The 16,203-nt window shown below is 39.5% G+C and overlaps 3 protein-coding genes across 4 annotated transcripts in view; 2 read left to right on the top strand and 1 right to left on the bottom strand.

The window, feature by feature from the left end:
• LOC122671581 (alpha-amylase 3, chloroplastic-like) overlaps positions 1 to 4,362 on the top strand; it is a 29,770-nt gene extending 25,408 nt beyond the window's left edge. For both annotated transcript variants that reach the window (XM_043868883.1, XM_043868882.1), the window contains exons 11-13: positions 1,148 to 1,270; positions 3,156 to 3,323; positions 3,823 to 4,362. In XM_043868883.1, the coding sequence (XP_043724818.1) occupies positions 1,148 to 1,270; positions 3,156 to 3,323; positions 3,823 to 3,981 (450 nt within the window). In that variant the 3' untranslated portion in view covers positions 3,982 to 4,362. The remainder of the gene's footprint in view (positions 1 to 1,147; positions 1,271 to 3,155; positions 3,324 to 3,822) is intronic.
• A 708-nt stretch (positions 4,363 to 5,070) lies between these two features.
• Positions 5,071 to 6,006, bottom strand: LOC122671249 (inactive protein RESTRICTED TEV MOVEMENT 2-like). Its single transcript, XM_043868375.1, has 2 exons — positions 5,877 to 6,006; positions 5,071 to 5,786 (listed from the first exon to the last, which is right to left on the bottom strand). Exons 1-2 carry the CDS (start codon positions 6,004 to 6,006, stop codon positions 5,071 to 5,073), a joined length of 846 nt encoding a protein of 281 aa, XP_043724310.1.
• Positions 6,007 to 14,801: 8,795 nt separating this feature from the next.
• LOC122671248 (pectate lyase-like) lies at positions 14,802 to 16,203 on the top strand. Its single transcript, XM_043868374.1, has 2 exons — positions 14,802 to 14,986; positions 15,067 to 16,203. Exons 1-2 carry the CDS (start codon positions 14,802 to 14,804, stop codon positions 16,199 to 16,201), a joined length of 1,320 nt encoding a protein of 439 aa, XP_043724309.1. The 3' UTR covers positions 16,202 to 16,203.

The following is a 16,203-nucleotide window of genomic DNA, read 5'->3' as shown; positions in this document are numbered from 1 at the left end:
CAAAGGAGGGCACGGGTGGATAAATAATTTCAACACCTGCCCGCTCCCAGGGGGACTCGATACCATGATCCTTGCCTGCTCTGATACCATGTGGGAACCGCTTCCTCTAAAAGGCCGACCTTTTAGCAAAGGGAGGAAACAATATGGATATCTTATAGGAGCTCTAACATGGCGGACTATCCAAAGGGGGACACGGGTGGATAAATAATTTCAACACGTGCCCGCTCCCAGGGGGACTCGATACCGTGACCCCTGCCTGCTCTAATACCAGGTTGGAACCGTTTCCTCTAAAAGAGGTCGACCTTTTAGGAAAGGGAGGAAACAATATGTATATCATACAAGAGCTCTAACACGTCGGACTATCCAAAGGGGGACACGGGTGGATAAATAATTTCAACAAAATGGAATTTACTATTAGTCTCTATTTTACTTTTTAACTGTCCTATGTGACATCTGAAATCCAACCATTAAAATGATCTGAATATCTGATGTACAAAAAACACGATTTGCATTGATCTGTAGAAATATCAAACACAGAGTTTCTGTTATGAATGCCCTGGATAATGGCTAATCTTTTTTCTCTTTAATTTAATGAAGCCCTGTACTGATATCCCTGATATGATCAGGTTTGTTAGCTACTCTCAATGATCTTTTTTTTTTTTTTTTTTTTTCTGTATCCAAATAATGAGATAGTGTGAATTGCCAACCACAACTAAAGGATTCCACAGAAAGACTGCATAACTTTTAAGCACTAAATCATCTCTGTCTCATTTTATTGCTTGTGGGCCTTTTTGTTATATAGATCTACTTGTCCTAAAAGGTGATTGAAGTGTGTACCCTTACTTTTGGTGCACACATGGCTTCTCTTTTGGGGTCTGTGGCATAGAGGCTTATGACCTCAGTTTTCCCTCTCTCTAATTTTAGTTTGTGGGACAATTTCATCATAGTTTTATTGAAATATCCTGGCTTACACCTACTTATGCATCATACGACTATAATTGATAAAACAAGTTTTCGTGATTTGCATGCATTATTTTTGGGCATTCTACGTTCAGAAGATCTATACGATGGGGATTGATAGTCTGATATTTAAGATTTTCCATCTAGTACCAAGTTGCACTTACAAAATATTCCTTCTTTCAAATAGGCCATAGGGAGATGTCAATATTGGCGATTATCAGATCAGAAGGGAAAACCTCCTGGTGTTGTCGGGTGGTGGCCATCACGTGCTGTTACCTTTATAGAGAACCATGATACAGGCTCAACTCAGGTTTGGACTTCTTTACACTTTGTATGCCACAAAATTCATGCTTCCTGCTTCCTCTATATCTTGTTAAATATCTGAATAGCTATAAGGGGCAGAAGAATTAATACCTTCTCAAAATATAGGTGCTCCACCATGGATCTTTCCCTTTATCCAGTTTTTCCCATTCCCAGAGGAAATGACCAGCACAGTGACAAAGCAATTAAGCTCAATTTTATTTGGGGTGGGGTGTGTTATTGAAAAATTGGCATGTTCTTATGATTTAGGGGCATATATATAGTTGAAAATTTGTGCATACTATGATTTTCTATCCTCCCCAAGTGAAAGTCAATTATTCTCCTTCCATAGTAAATGTTGTGAGGTCTTAAATTTTACTGTGAGTGGTAGCTGGCGAGCGCACTATTGATGAATGTGTACACCAAGAGGCATTTTATGTGGTTTTCTATTGACAGGATAAGATGATTTTTTTTTTAAAAAATAAAATGTTTGCATTTACTAGATAATACGACATATTTTCGCATCATATGAAGTTGGCGTAATTGCTTAAGGAATGGATGTTTTCTGTCTCCATGGACGCAGGTTTGTCCACCATGTGATCTGGGAAAATGGCCCATCTACAAGATCCTGAATGCACTTGGCCACCTGGTACTTGGGTGATAGTAAAACAGTCATAAATCTAGGTCACTTGAGATCTCAAACAAGCCAAGCTTGGTTAATGAGCGCACTTACTCTTTGGTAGATGGTCAAGATATCTATCTTTTCTATGCTCAAGAATAAGCCTTGTTTTTGCTAAAGAATATGGTTTATTTGTTGAAACAAAAGAGGGGGCAAATATCAAATTAGAATCATTGAGGAATATGCTGGAATCAAAATGTTTTAAAAGAAGGACTAGAACAGGATATATGGATTGTAAATATGATAAAAATGTACGTGGCAATGAAATGGCTAGGGTCGATGGTCTGGAGATACCTTAGAGTGATAGTTTTCATTAATAGGATCAACCGTTACTTAAAAAGGTGGAATTGAATAAGATGTTGCTCGTAGTAGTAAAGTAGGATGGGTGAAGTTGAAAGGTGCTTCTTGATTGTGATAGATGTATCCCACTAGAACTGGAAGGAAAATTTATAGGACAGCTATATGACAAGCAATATTATATGGAGCTGAATGTTGGCAAAAATAAAAACTCTTTAACAAAGTGAGTGTAGCTCGGATGAGAATGTTGTGATGAATGGATTGAAAAACTAGAAAAGATAAAACAAAAAAAAAAGAAATCAAGGTGATTTAGGACTGGCCCTAATGGGAGACAAGTTTACTGAGTGTTGTTTGTGGGAATTTGCAACAGAGGCCATTGAGTACACCACACCAGTAAGGAGAAATGATTGATACAGATTGCAGGAGTTAAAAGAGCAAGGGGTAGACTAAAATCGACTTGAGAAGAAGTGGTGAGAAAGGATAAGAATGGCTTTTGCTTGACAACTAACATAGTCTTAGAATTGAATTGTGAAATAGGATCCATGAAGCCAACCACATTTAGTTGGCGAAAGGCTTAGTTGTGTTCAGTTGAGTCGTGAAAGATGAGCCTTACTGAGTGAACAGTTTAGGTCAATCCATCAGCAAGCAATGTAGATCAATAGAAACCTGCACAAAGCATTTTATGCTGTTCAGAATATAGAACTCATGCGATGGTTGAACACAACTATTTTATGACAGATTCATCTTTAAGTGGTTGTGCCTTGGCATGGCATGACCTGGTCTAGTTACTGATCATAATACCCCATTTTTAACTCGTCAATTATAGTAATAGAAAAGTCTGTTGAGATTTTCAATACTAATATCCCTGGCTAGTACTATAAAACGACATGCTAACTGGGGCATTTTGTTTTCTCTGAAGGGTCATTGGAGATTCCCTGGTGGGAAGGAAATGCAGGGATATGCCTACATCCTGACACACCCCGGAACACCAGCTGTCTTTTACGATCACATTTTCTCTCATTACTGGTCTGAAATTTCTGCGCTTTTATCTCTCCGACATCGAATGAACGTTCATTGTCGCAGTACGGTATGTATTCTGCAACTTTCATTTCACTTTCCAATTATGTTGTAAACTATTGGTAGTGATATGAATATTTTAGTATGAATTTAGGAGTCATTTCACCAAAAACTTTCAATTATGTCATAAATTATTGTTGAATAACATCCATTCATAACAAATTCTGAAATCTCTTCCTCCCATTTTTTGATGCATTGAAATGCTTTCTTGCATTTACATGATATGCATATGCACATGACTCAACCTGTTGGTTGCGGGTTTGAAACTTGGGAACAGCCTCTCCTGCGAAGCAGGGGGTAAGGCTGCGTACATTTGCCCCTCCCAGACCCTGCAGTAGTAGCAGCCTTGTGCACTGGGGCACTCTTTTTATATGCACATGATTCTTTCGTTTACTGTCCACATGAGTTCGCTTTTTGAAACTGCAAATCTATGATACACGCACACACAAGGGCCTTGTCTTTTGATCTGCAAATTGTTCAACTTTTGTTTGTGGTGATGCATGATCCAGGTTCAGATAGCCAAGGCAGAAAATGATGTGTATGCTGCCATCATTGATGAGAAATTAGCGATGAAGATTGGACCTGGGCATTATGAGCCTCCTAGTGGTCCCCAGAGATGGTCTTTGGCTCTTCAGGGGAATGATTATAAGGTTTGGGAGTCATTATGAAGGTAAAATGGCACTGTTTGTTTGCCTAGTTTCATAATCTCAATTGGTCTATATTTTTGCTTCGAAGATCCACTGATACTTTCAAGACAATAAGCATAACTTGCACCTGGAGGATAATACAACAGTTATGCTTCAACGTGCCACAGCTTTTACTAAGCTTTGGCTGAAGTGAGGGCTTGAGTGGATCACGGCAACTTGACAAGAAGGGTTGCGTGTATAGAAGTTGAAGGGGCTAATAAGTTTCCTAGAAGTACATAGTGATGTGGAAACTCTCATTCTTGTTAAACAAAAAAAAAAGACGCATTCTTGAAATAAAGGATGCATACGTGTATTATTATTTTATAATTACTGGAATAAATATATAAATTCTTAGTTCTATAATTTCAAGTGAATGTGTTTCTTGTTATGATAACAAGAAATTGCCAAGTAGCACTTTTTTTCCCCCCCTTAGTATTCTGAGGTAATTGGTATTGAACATTTTGCAACTTAAAAAATTTAACTGGTTCATTTGATGGGTTGTTAGTCGAGGTGGGGCAGTCCAATGTAGGAGCTCAGCGTATAAAAATGATGTGGACTCACCTCATCTGGCAGAACTCGGAAAAATACTATTTTCTGTTGGTTATATTGTATCTGAATGATAGTGGTGGTTTGCGATTATCGCCATCAAATTACTGGGTAATGTACTATGGCAACCATCCTTATTTGTTCCTTGACTTGCCTATCTTTTTTATCTTTTTTGGATTGATAACCTGCCTATCTTTGGTCAGGGCAATGAGGAACACCCTCAACTTTTGGGCTTTGGCCTCCTTTTATGGAGTTCTTCAGTTTAATGTTAGTAGAACTTGAAGAAGCACCATTCTATGAGGAGCTGAGAAGGGGGAAAAGAAAGAAAATAGAATTCTTCCAAAGAATCAGTTATTTTTATGCGTACAAGGATATACTGTTTTATATAATCACATGTTTACATGTTACAGATAGATGGACAAGTCAGTCGCAACTTACAAGAGCAAGGATATCATCTTCCCTCCTCGCCTTACACTTTCTTTTTGGTACACAATAAGATTAAGTAGTAGGGATAAAAGGTCTCTGTCACATATCAGTTGATCTGAGTTTATTAGATAAATACATCCCAACTGCAAGTCCTAAGATGGCAGCAAAAACCATTCCCTTGTTCCTAGTGATCATCTCAATTGCACTTTGTGCATAACCAAACTTAAATCCTTTCCCTTCCTTCTCTCTTCTACCTTCATTTGATCCACCATTCCCTTCATTTTTTGTATTTTTTACTCTCTTCCTTTCCTCGTGAATCCCTTTTCCATGTTCATGTTTAACATCAGTGTCTTTGCCATCTTTCTTTGGTTTCTCTTCAACAGTGGTTGTTTCCTGTTTGGGTTCCCCTTTCTTTGGCTTTTCTTCAGTTTTGAATGTTTCCTGTTTATGCTCTTCAGCTTCTTTGCCATTTTTCTTTGATTTCTCTTCAGCAGTGGTTGCTTCCTGTTTGGCCTCCCCTTTCTTTGGCTTTTCTTCAGCTTTGGATGTTTCCTGTTTTTGCTGTTCAGCAATTCCGTCTGCAACGGGATGTTTCTCCTTTGGTGCTTCCTCTATTACAGTTTCTTTCTTTGGGATGATTACAAAGAGAACGCCACCATCAAATTTACCGGTGATCTTGTCGATATCTGAATCTATGGGCAAGTTATAGACCTGCTTGAATCGCTTATATTTGTTGTCACTAAACTGCCTCTCTCCACGAACTGCTAATCTGCCATTGTTGTCCACTTCTACCTTCAGCTCTTCCTTCTTGAAGCCTACATTAAAACCACAAAAAGAAAGATCAGCTTTCCAAAAATAAAAACCTGTGACTGAAACAGATGGGAGAAGTTAATGAAATTAGATACCAGGAAGATCAACAAGGAGGCCATGACTATTTGAATCATTGGTCCAATCTGCCATTGGTTGGAAATCTTCATAAACAGGACGTGCGTTGGCTCTTTCTCCAGTTCCTCTTCTTCCTGTCATGTTCTCCATGATAGTTGTTTGATGAACTAAAAAAAAAAAGCTTGAGACTTTGAACTAGCTACGCTTTTTGAGCTGGTAAGGATACCTGGTAATGTGAACCTGTGAATGGCCTCAGTTTAATCCTCTTTAGATATATATATAGAGAGAGAAGACATCTTGCAGAAACATGAAAACGTGATATCTCTGATTTCAGTAGCTTTTCTTGTGGAATCATTGATGCTTATTCCAAACTTTTTCCTGTAGGCAAAGGGTTGGTGGTCTCTCTTCCCTGTAGTGTCTACTGGAGGGAAAGGTACTATTCTTTGCTCTTCCCATGTCTAAAACTAAAATTTAAAGGTTCTTTGGTGGGATCCAGATCCTCTACTGCCGAGCGGGGCAGGGGTAAGGTGGACATTGCGCGCAGCCCCGTGTCAGGGCAACACGGTCCTGCCGGGCAGCTCGGCAGTAGAGGATCCAAATTCTCTTTCGTGTGTATACTTACGTATAGTACACCAATCCAACCTTACATGCATGACAAGGCACGTGCGTATATTGGAAAGTTTAGCGTTTTTTTTTCTAAAAAATCACAATACAAGTAGGGGAGGCCAAGTCAGCACAACTGTTGTTTACAGGTCAAGTTCCAGCCATTGGGCTCAATCAGGAAAAAGCCCATCTCTAAGGGGATGCTGTACATGATCCTTCGATCAAGATTCCTTCCGTTCCCATTCTTGGTTTGGCGGCTTTTGGGCCCCTCTCGATCTTATTCGTACAAGGGAAGGGGGAAGGAGTATATTTGATATTATGACTCTTGTCCTTGAATGTATACAAAAACTTAAGGGAGAGCATTCTAGTTGGGGGAGTGAAAGGGTCATGTGCGCACGGCAGCCAATGAGAGTACACAGATTGGCATCTCGGGGGCAGAATTTCCACTTTTCATGGACAGTGGGACAGTCATTTTGCCCCCACTGTGTCGCCCCAAACAGAAAACATTTTCCCAAAACTTAAAGACCGAGTTTTCCTTTAACCAGGGTCAATCGAATATCCTTTGATTGAGGCCTTCGATTGGTGTCCACAAAAGATCATGCACAATAGAGGGGTACGTTTGATCATTCATAAATTGTGGGCGCAGATTTTTATGGCCATTGATGGGGGCGGTGATCCTTCATCGTGTGGTGAAGGAAAACTTCTTCCAAAACATAAGATCGAAAGAAAGATGCCCAACCTTTGATCAATCAGTTCAAATTGTGAAGTTATTGTTCGCATATACACCGGGCCTGACCCACCTTATGTAGTTCAGGTTTAGCCCAAACTAGACCATTCCCTAACTTAAATCGGGCTAGCCTACTATATTTAGTTCAGGCTTGTCTGCCCCACACGACCACACTGGATAATTCTCTAACTTATTTCGGGCTGAGGTCAGCCTTGGCCCAAAATTTTCAAACCTGTGTGGGACCAAGCTATTTGGACTAAATATAGAGTTGACCTGATCAGGCCATGGGCTATCTTGGCTCAAATTTCATTTCTAGTAGGGTCTTAATGAATTAGCCACGGTTTGTAGGCCCCATCCAAAAAAAAAAATAAAAAAAAATAGCCATGGTCCAATTCAACCATGCATCTACTCACTTTTTATATTTTTCAGTGTATTTTCAACAAGGGAGAGGGTTCATGTGCCACTAGTGTGGGGGAGAAAACCCCATGCCACACTAATGACAGCATTGAAAACGGTATCATTCACATGAACCTATTAGCTATATGGTTATGAGTTGAAGAGAGAAAACAGTAAAAAGAGCAAGTGAGGCTGCATAAGAAACATTTCCCTTTTCAACAATTACTAATATGTTTAGCTTTTTGTTGTGAACTTTTCCCCCAAAGCTCTTTCATCGTGTGTGAGACATAGACAAGGTTAAAATTTTATTTTACCACTTGATTTACTTTATTTAGATTAAAACTCTGGCATGTAGGTGAGGAATCTTGAAGTCTATCTATGCAGAGAATTTCAGCTTTATATAACATGTCATATGACACAACAAATAATTGAAAAGGTGGGTGTGTTATTCCACTTCCTATTCGCAAGTGGAAAAGATTTTTTTTTTAATTAAGGGCAAGAGATTGTTGCTTGGTCACATAACCCTTGTACTGCATGTGCAAGGGCATCAACATGGATGTGATTTTTTATTTTACGAAGACTGTTTGTAATTTTGTATGCCCTATATCTGGGTGGAGGGGTCATGCAACAATGCTATGTTATTTCCCCTTAAATTAATTCTATTTTCCTTCATTTCATTTCTAGTGAGAGAAGGATTGATCTTGACACTCGGTAAAAGGCGAGTTATGAATTTTATTCATTGTCATTGATTCCAATCTAGATTGGCTGAAATCAACTACTTCACTCTAAATTTTAATTTGGAGTTGTTGGCTCAAGAATCTTATAGATCTTGCCAAAATTTTAGTATTATTTAAATTTTTAAATTTTTGGTGTATAAAATGAACAGATATGCCAATTCGGATTTTTTCTAGGATCCTGTTTGTTTGATGAGAAAAAATGAGGTAGGAATAAAAGGAAGGATTATTTTGAAAGTTTACCATAAAATTACAAAAACAAAATCGTTTGTTGCATAATGTGGTAAATCAACAGACAACATGCATTATATACATTGCTTACTTATATGGCATGAGAATTCTCCCATCCACCCCACCATTCCCTTCTTCAAAGTCCTATCATATTCAGTAAGATGTTGTGGAAAAGGTCGGAATATTGATTATATTTTATTTATTATTTCACCCCATTCTTTACTACCTTTTCCTTCCATTGCTTTTACTGCTCTTTGACTCCATTACATATGAACCCCACGATTTTTCCTTTCCCACCCCTTTTTGCTCGCCATACAAATAGGGCCTCGGTAAACTTAATAGAAATCGGGATTGGCCTCCTTGAATTCTAAATCGAATTGGCCAATTCAGCATATTTGATTCCAAAACTTTGTTGTCAATTGCCATCCCTACTCGAGCATTTGAGAACAACTGGATTGGTCCTTTGGTTTTCAACTAAACAATGTTATAAACACAAGAATGTGGTCCTTTGCCAGGATCGTGCCCTTGTGCCAGACATAAGGATATGCGAAATGGCCACCGTGCCTCCTACTCAATAGTTGGGCGTTGGTGCAGGATTCATGCTCCCAGATAGAGTTCATTTCACTATGAAGATTGCATCATGAGGAAGTGAATAAGTTTTCAATGGGACCATAAAGAAGTGAACTTCAAACCTCAAGTTGTGAAACATCAATTGCTACACCAATCCGACCTCTTGGTGCAAGAAAGCAATTTATATGTTGCTTTTTAAAAAAAAAAAACTTTTTCCACATTTTTCCTGTTAAACCACCATTTGAGCGGTCGAAACCACCCCAAACTAAAATGGCCCATATTTTGTTCACTACTGAGTCCGGTTTTAAAAAACTATGACAAAGAAATGATTTAATTTCAAATTATAGTATCAAGGATCAGGCTCTTCTCTCTCTCTATAAATATATATATTATCTTATTTACTTTTGTTTAATAAACCAAGAAAAAAGATTTAGAAAGTCAAAAAAGTGAAGTAACTTGCTTAGCAAAATTTTTTTTTTTGCACTTAAAACCCCGCAAGCGAGGTACATATATTAGAAAACGGCTCCAGAGGGCAAAAGGGAAATTACAATTCCGAGGTGATCCTCCAGAAAAGAAGACTTTCACATACCCCACTTAGATATAGCATGGACACAAGCATTCTCATCTTTACCAACAAAGGAGAAAGCGATAGACCCAAAGAAGTGAAGGAGAAGCCTTATATCCATCATAATGGTGGAGGCTTCAATAGAGGAGAGGCGGGAGCAAAGGATTCAAGAGGCAGTTAACAAGAACCTGACAGTCAGAGTGGAGAGTAACTCAATGGAGCCCATCATCAATTGCTGCTTTCAACTCAAGGCAAATGACCATAGCTTCTCCTATAATAGCTGAGCTACGGAAGGCATGCTCAAAGGCCGTCAAGAAGAGGCAGCCACAATTGTCAGTAATTACCATTCCCATGCCCATGACCCTAGGCCTATGTGACAGAGATGCATCCGAGTATATGTGATAAACTCCTACCATTGGACACAAGAAGAGCGAGCAATGAAGGAAGGTCCAACAAGTCGAATAAGGGTAAGAGTCGATAGGGTACCTGACACCCACCGGTTGACGGAGTCAATCCATGGTATGAAAGCAGGGAGGCTTTGTTGAAAGATCATAGGATTATGAAATTTCTGGATTTCTCATAGGATCACTGCATGAGCTAAGAAGCATTCTCTTTGCTCCCTCTTTGTGAAGCTAGGAGACAGCCGCAGTGGAGAACTCAATCTGATACAGACCAATTTGGATGAGCCAATGACGCCTGGAGACACATGAAGCAAACCATGCCTACGTAGCCTATGACATGGCAACAGAGAATGCACAATGGACTCTAACCCCCCCCTCCCCCACCAACCTAGACAAAGAAGAAGATTTCTAAACAAATGTCTGAACCTTTAAGGGGATATTAGAGGACCATTTATTTTTCCAAACAACCTTTGGAGTAGCAACAATCCTAGTACTAGATGAAGAGGATGCATGTAAAGGAGAGGATCCTAGGTCATAAGCAGACTTCACTGAGAAAATCCCCTTAGTGTGGGGAGCCTAACAGAGACTATCTTGGCACCCTCTAAAGCTAAGAGGAATCTTCAGCACTGCCTCTACCTCAAGCAAAGAGAACAAAGACCATAGCCTAGCTACATCCCAAGAATAATCATGACTGATCAGGTCAGCAATGTAGACCAATGTATAGTAAGGAAGTGACTTGAATGAGTCATGTATTTCGATAGAGATGGAATCTTGGGGTCATTTCAGATGTCACTGCTCCTCCCATCACCCACAATCCATAGTAGACTTTTAACAAGAAGCCCTCTGGCTTTTAGGATACTCTCTCATGCCCAAGATGAGTGGGAACCTAGCTATGCTTGAAAAAAAGTTCCATCAGGAAAGTGAACATTGCACAAGAGGTAATCCCAAAGAGCGTTCTGATTATGGAGAAGTTGTCACCCCAGCTTTCCTAATGAGGCTAGGTTCTAAATGCAAAGGTTCTTAATCCCGAGGCCTCCTCCAACTTTGCCCAAGCCACCCAACGGATCTTTTGACCTTATAGAAATATTCCCTCATTGTTAAAATCATCAAGCATCTCAGTAGAGAGCTTAAAGTGAGGCATGGAGTAGGAGAGGGTGGCAATAGCTACAACTTTCATAAGAAATTCTCTTCCAACAAGAGATAGCATTTTTCCTTTCCAACCTGCAATCTTGCCAATGGTTTCGTCTTTGATGTCTTGAAAGGTGGTCATCTTTCCCTTACCCACAATAAAAGGGAGCCTCAAAATACTTCCCTAGAGAGGATATGCAACCGCCCCAATAATTTTGACAAAGATTCTTCGTAGTCTAATAGGAGTATTTGGGCTAAAGGATGTGGAGGACTTTTGTAGATTTACAGCTTGGCTTGATGCATCAAATATAGACTCAACATGATCTTGAGACATCGAAGGAAGCTATCATCTACAAGCAGGGAATGAGTAATCTGTGATTGCCTCTTTTAAGACCAACAACTTGAATGTGACTTTGGGTCTCTGTTGCTGAGAAGAGGGAAGTAAGACACTCATAACACAAAATAAACAAGCTAGGGGAAAGTGAGTCATCTTGCCTTAAGCCTTTAGATGGAGATTAGGAGCCCTTATGCATGCTACTAATAGGAAAAGAATAAGAAACAATGCTAATACATTGCTCAATAAATCGAACTCAATTATCACATTGGCCAAGTTTGGATATTAGCAACTTAATACATTCGACCTCAACAATAATACTGATCTGAAAAAGCAAATTTATCATTGCCCATCTCAGAGCATTCAATCGATTAAGTAACGAATGATCATTATCGACACCTTTGTGGATACTTCAAAGAAGCGAATCAGGATTAGTCATTGGCAAACACTTTAAAGGTGTCCTCCTTGGAGACGATGGAGCAGATAAAGGATTACTTTGCTTCCTCATGACCTGATCACGAGGAGAGGTTGATCTATTAATGAATAAACCAATGGATCGTGAAGAGAAACTCGAACTTGCATGCATGAAATTTGTCTACTATGATGCAAAGTAAAACCTTTTCAAACGGAAAGATTGATCTCTAAATCCTATACAAGACTGGTCCACTAGATCTGGTTGGGCCGGATATTCACACACACACACACACACAGAGAGAGAGGATGTCGTCGGCAGCCGTAGTTGAAGCCATAGGGGGAAATTTAAGGGTGTTAATCGGTTGGATTTCGATTCGGTTCAACATGCAAAAAGTAGAAACCAAAACCGAACAGAGAATAGAAACACATTTTAAAACCAAAACCAAATCGAGCAATTTTAGTTTCAAATTTGGTTTTTTATTCAGTTTAGGTCTTAATCTAGGTTTTTGGGCTAACTTTTTACCTCTTCAAACCAACTTAAAAAAACTCTTATTTGTTAGGGTTGGAATCCACCAAATTTCCAAACATTAAAAAGGAATAGAAAATAAGTAATTCGGCTTGATTCAACGGTTTTAGTCATGAAACCGAATTTAATCGGGAATTTTTTTTTTTCTTCCAACTTTTGAAATAAAAACCAAACCGATTTACTTTTGCTCGATTTTGAACGGTTTAAATTTCGGTTTCCAGTTCTAAATTAACACCCATAGAGAGAATGAGGTTGAGAGAGAGGAATCCGCCGGTTGATTTGCAACGTCGATGAGTACTTGGAAAAAAGAAATCGGAGAGAGGTATGTGTTTTTCCATCCCTGACCTTAGTAGTAGTAGTGGACTGATCGTGGAGGTATTTTACAGAATCAAATGGATTGAACTAAAGTTAACATTTTGACCTTATCAAATAGGTATTCGGTGTAGAATGTTTTTTATTCCTCTCTCTTCCAGTCGTGGTGGGAGCTGAAGGATCTAGCCTAGTAAAAAACGAGAATGGATCATCTGCACGTATCAATAGGTGAACGTCCATGTGAGAGCCAACCACTACCTATCCTATTTTTACCATTTACAAGGGGAGAAGGGGTTTTTATGGAAACAAAATTAAAATTTGATTGGCTCTCACATGTACATTCACCTGTTGGTACGTGCAGAGGAACCGAAGTCAGCAAAAACAGGGGTGTTTGGATCATTTCATAGGCAGAACCCCCTATGACCAAAACCCCCCAATTTTTGCTGGACTGAATCCTTCAGCTCCCACCACGGTTAGGTCAACCCCTCTTTTAACGGCTAAAATGAATGAATCAATTTTATGATCATAGAAAAAAAAAAAATTACATTATCACCCCCTGAGATTTGTATTAAATACAGAATGATCCCATGTGTTTTTAAATTATACAACCACACCCCTTAAGGTTTGGTTAATTGTTACTAACAACCCCACTCTGTTATATCATTCTCGTTAGGTGGTATTGTGTTGGTAATTCATGATTTAAAATGATTAATATACCCCTAATTCTCAATTTTTTTCTTCTTACTAAATTTAGTATTGAAACAAACTTAATGGGTCCCGCCATCCCCCCTCCTCCTTCTTCTTCTTCTTCTTCTTCTCTGCAACGTCTTTAAGGACTCCAATCGGCGCCGGAGACCTTGGGTCTTGAGCATAAGGATTGGGTCTTTGTTCTCTGCGTCCCTTCTTCCTTCGCTTCTTCTTCTTTGATGTGTTCTGGTTTTCTGCGTTCACTACTCCCAAGCAAGCATAACAGTTCCCCATATTAAGTAAGAGCTCAAATGAATGAAAAAGATCCCTTTGTGCGGTTTTTAAGGACTGGGTTTTATTCTCTTCTTCTTCGGTTTTTGTCGGCCGTGACGTGAGACGGCAACTCTCCGTCGGCGAGCAGTGAACAACGAGGGGTTGAGTAAGTGAAAGAGACGACTTTTTTGAAAAGTCTCTAATTAAAGACGGAGCAGGTTTTAGTATATTCTACTATCTACTCTCATTAGACGATGGAATCAATGATTTCTTTAGCTTTGCTTTGCTTATTAGGTTTGATTTGATAACCTAATAAGTGGAAGGGATCGAAGGAAAAAGAGAATCTGGTGGAGTGGGACGAAGGTTGCAGCGGTGGTGGGCTGGTGGTTGAAGAAGAACAAAGTGGTGGGTCTCATTTTTTTTTGTTAGAAAAATAAAAAATTAGAATAAGATTATTCTAATTGAAGGGTAAAATTGATATTTAATATATATTATTTAACACCGTTCGCCCACCGTCCACTTAGAAGGTCTGGTTGTATATTTTAGAAACACAGGGGTTCGTTCTGTATTTTATATAAACCTTAAGAAATGGCAATGTAATTTTCCCTATAAAAAAAACAACAGAAAACACAAAACAATGGACGAGACCAATTACTACCATCTCAAAATTAGTGGAAAACCTCACATATCGCCTTAAACATCTCACCCCTACCGTTTTCTCTACCTGGTTTTAGCTTTCTCCTTCAGTATATAAAGAGATGGATCATAGTTAAATTTCATGCCCATTCAAACGGAGCCAAATAAGCAGAATGAGTTCTGCATTATAAGGTGTTTTTGTGGGTAACATTGGTTGGTTTTTGGCTATTTGGTCTATTCTTTCTCGGTGAATTTATCAATCTCACTGATCTAAAGCGTTTAAGACCTTAGCCATCTTCCTTCCAATACCACCACTACCACCACCACCACCACCACCACCTCTGTCTCCTTTTATCCTAGAAATAAAAACCCTTCATTTAGAAGGAAAAAGAGACAGAGAGAGAAGAAATGGAATCAGTGAAGGCCATCATCTTATTTGCCTTCTTTTTCTTCACATATGTTGTGAAAGCCCACATTGCTGAAATGGATGCCGTGTGGCAACATCGTGCCAAAGTAGCCGAGATGCGCACCATTGCCAACTATGAACCTCATCCCGAGACAGTCACCAAAAATTTCATGGCCAAAGTAGACAAGTGAGTATTTTTCTTTTGGTGAACATCATAAATTTCATGTTTCGTAGCTATTTTTTCATTAACAAATAATATAAATGCAGGGTATTAAAGGCGGACGATCAAGTCCATCTCAACACCACTAGAAGGTCACTGCGGAAATACGTAGGACCATGCTTGGCAACCAACCCAATCGATAGGTGTTGGAGGTGCAAACCTGACTGGCACAAGAAGCGTAAGAGCTATGCCAAGTGTGTGTTAGGGTTCGGCAGGAAGACCAGAGGTGGAAAGAAAGGTAAATACTACGTTGTCACCGATGCATCCGACAACGATATGGTGAATCCCAAACCTGGAACCCTTCGTTACGGTGTCATCCAAAAAGAACCCCTTTGGATCTACTTCGCTAAGGACATGATCATCCGTCTCAACCAAGAACTCATGGTTTCTTGCAACAAAACCATCGATGGTCGTGGTGCTAATGTCCATATCGCTTATGGTGCCGGCATTACAATCCAGTATGTCGATAATGTCATCATTACAAATCTCCATGTCCACGATATTGTTTCCGGCAATGGTGGTATGATTCGTGATTCCGTCGACCATTACGGGCTTCGCACCGCCAGTGATGGCGATGGTGTTTCAATTTTCGGTTCTACCAATATCTGGGTAGATCACATGTCGATGTCTCGTTGCAAAGATGGATTAATTGATGCAATTATGGGTTCTACTGCAATTACCCTTTCTAACAATCACTTCACTCATCACAACGAGGTTATGCTTTTCGGAGCAAGCGATGGTTACTCTGCTGATGAGAAGATGCAAATTACTGTAGCATTCAACCATTTTGGAAGAGGATTGGTACAGAGGATGCCAAGATGCAGATGGGGATTCTTTCATGTTGTGAACAATGATTATACACATTGGTTAATGTATGCTATTGGTGGTAGTATGCACCCAACAATTGTTAGTCAAGGTAACCGTTTCGTTGCACCACCAACATTGGCGGCGAAAGAAGTTACAAAGAGGGATTACTCACCTGAGGAAGTATGGAAGGAATGGGTATGGAGATCTGAAGGAGATTTGTTGGAGAACGGTGCTTTTTTCAGGCAATCAGGTAGTCCATTTAAGAATAGGCCATTCTCAAAGAAGGATATGATCTCATATAAGCCTGGTACCTTTGTTAGTAGACTTACTCGTTTCGCTGGTGCACTCAACTGCGAGATCGGCAAGCCTTGCTAAAC

The sequence above is a fragment of the Telopea speciosissima genome, chromosome 8, assembly GCF_018873765.1.
Source record: "Telopea speciosissima isolate NSW1024214 ecotype Mountain lineage chromosome 8, Tspe_v1, whole genome shotgun sequence".
Classification (NCBI taxonomy): domain Eukaryota; kingdom Viridiplantae; phylum Streptophyta; class Magnoliopsida; order Proteales; family Proteaceae; genus Telopea; species Telopea speciosissima.
Note: the sequence above shows the minus strand (reverse complement) of the source record. Positions and strands in the feature narration are given on the sequence as shown.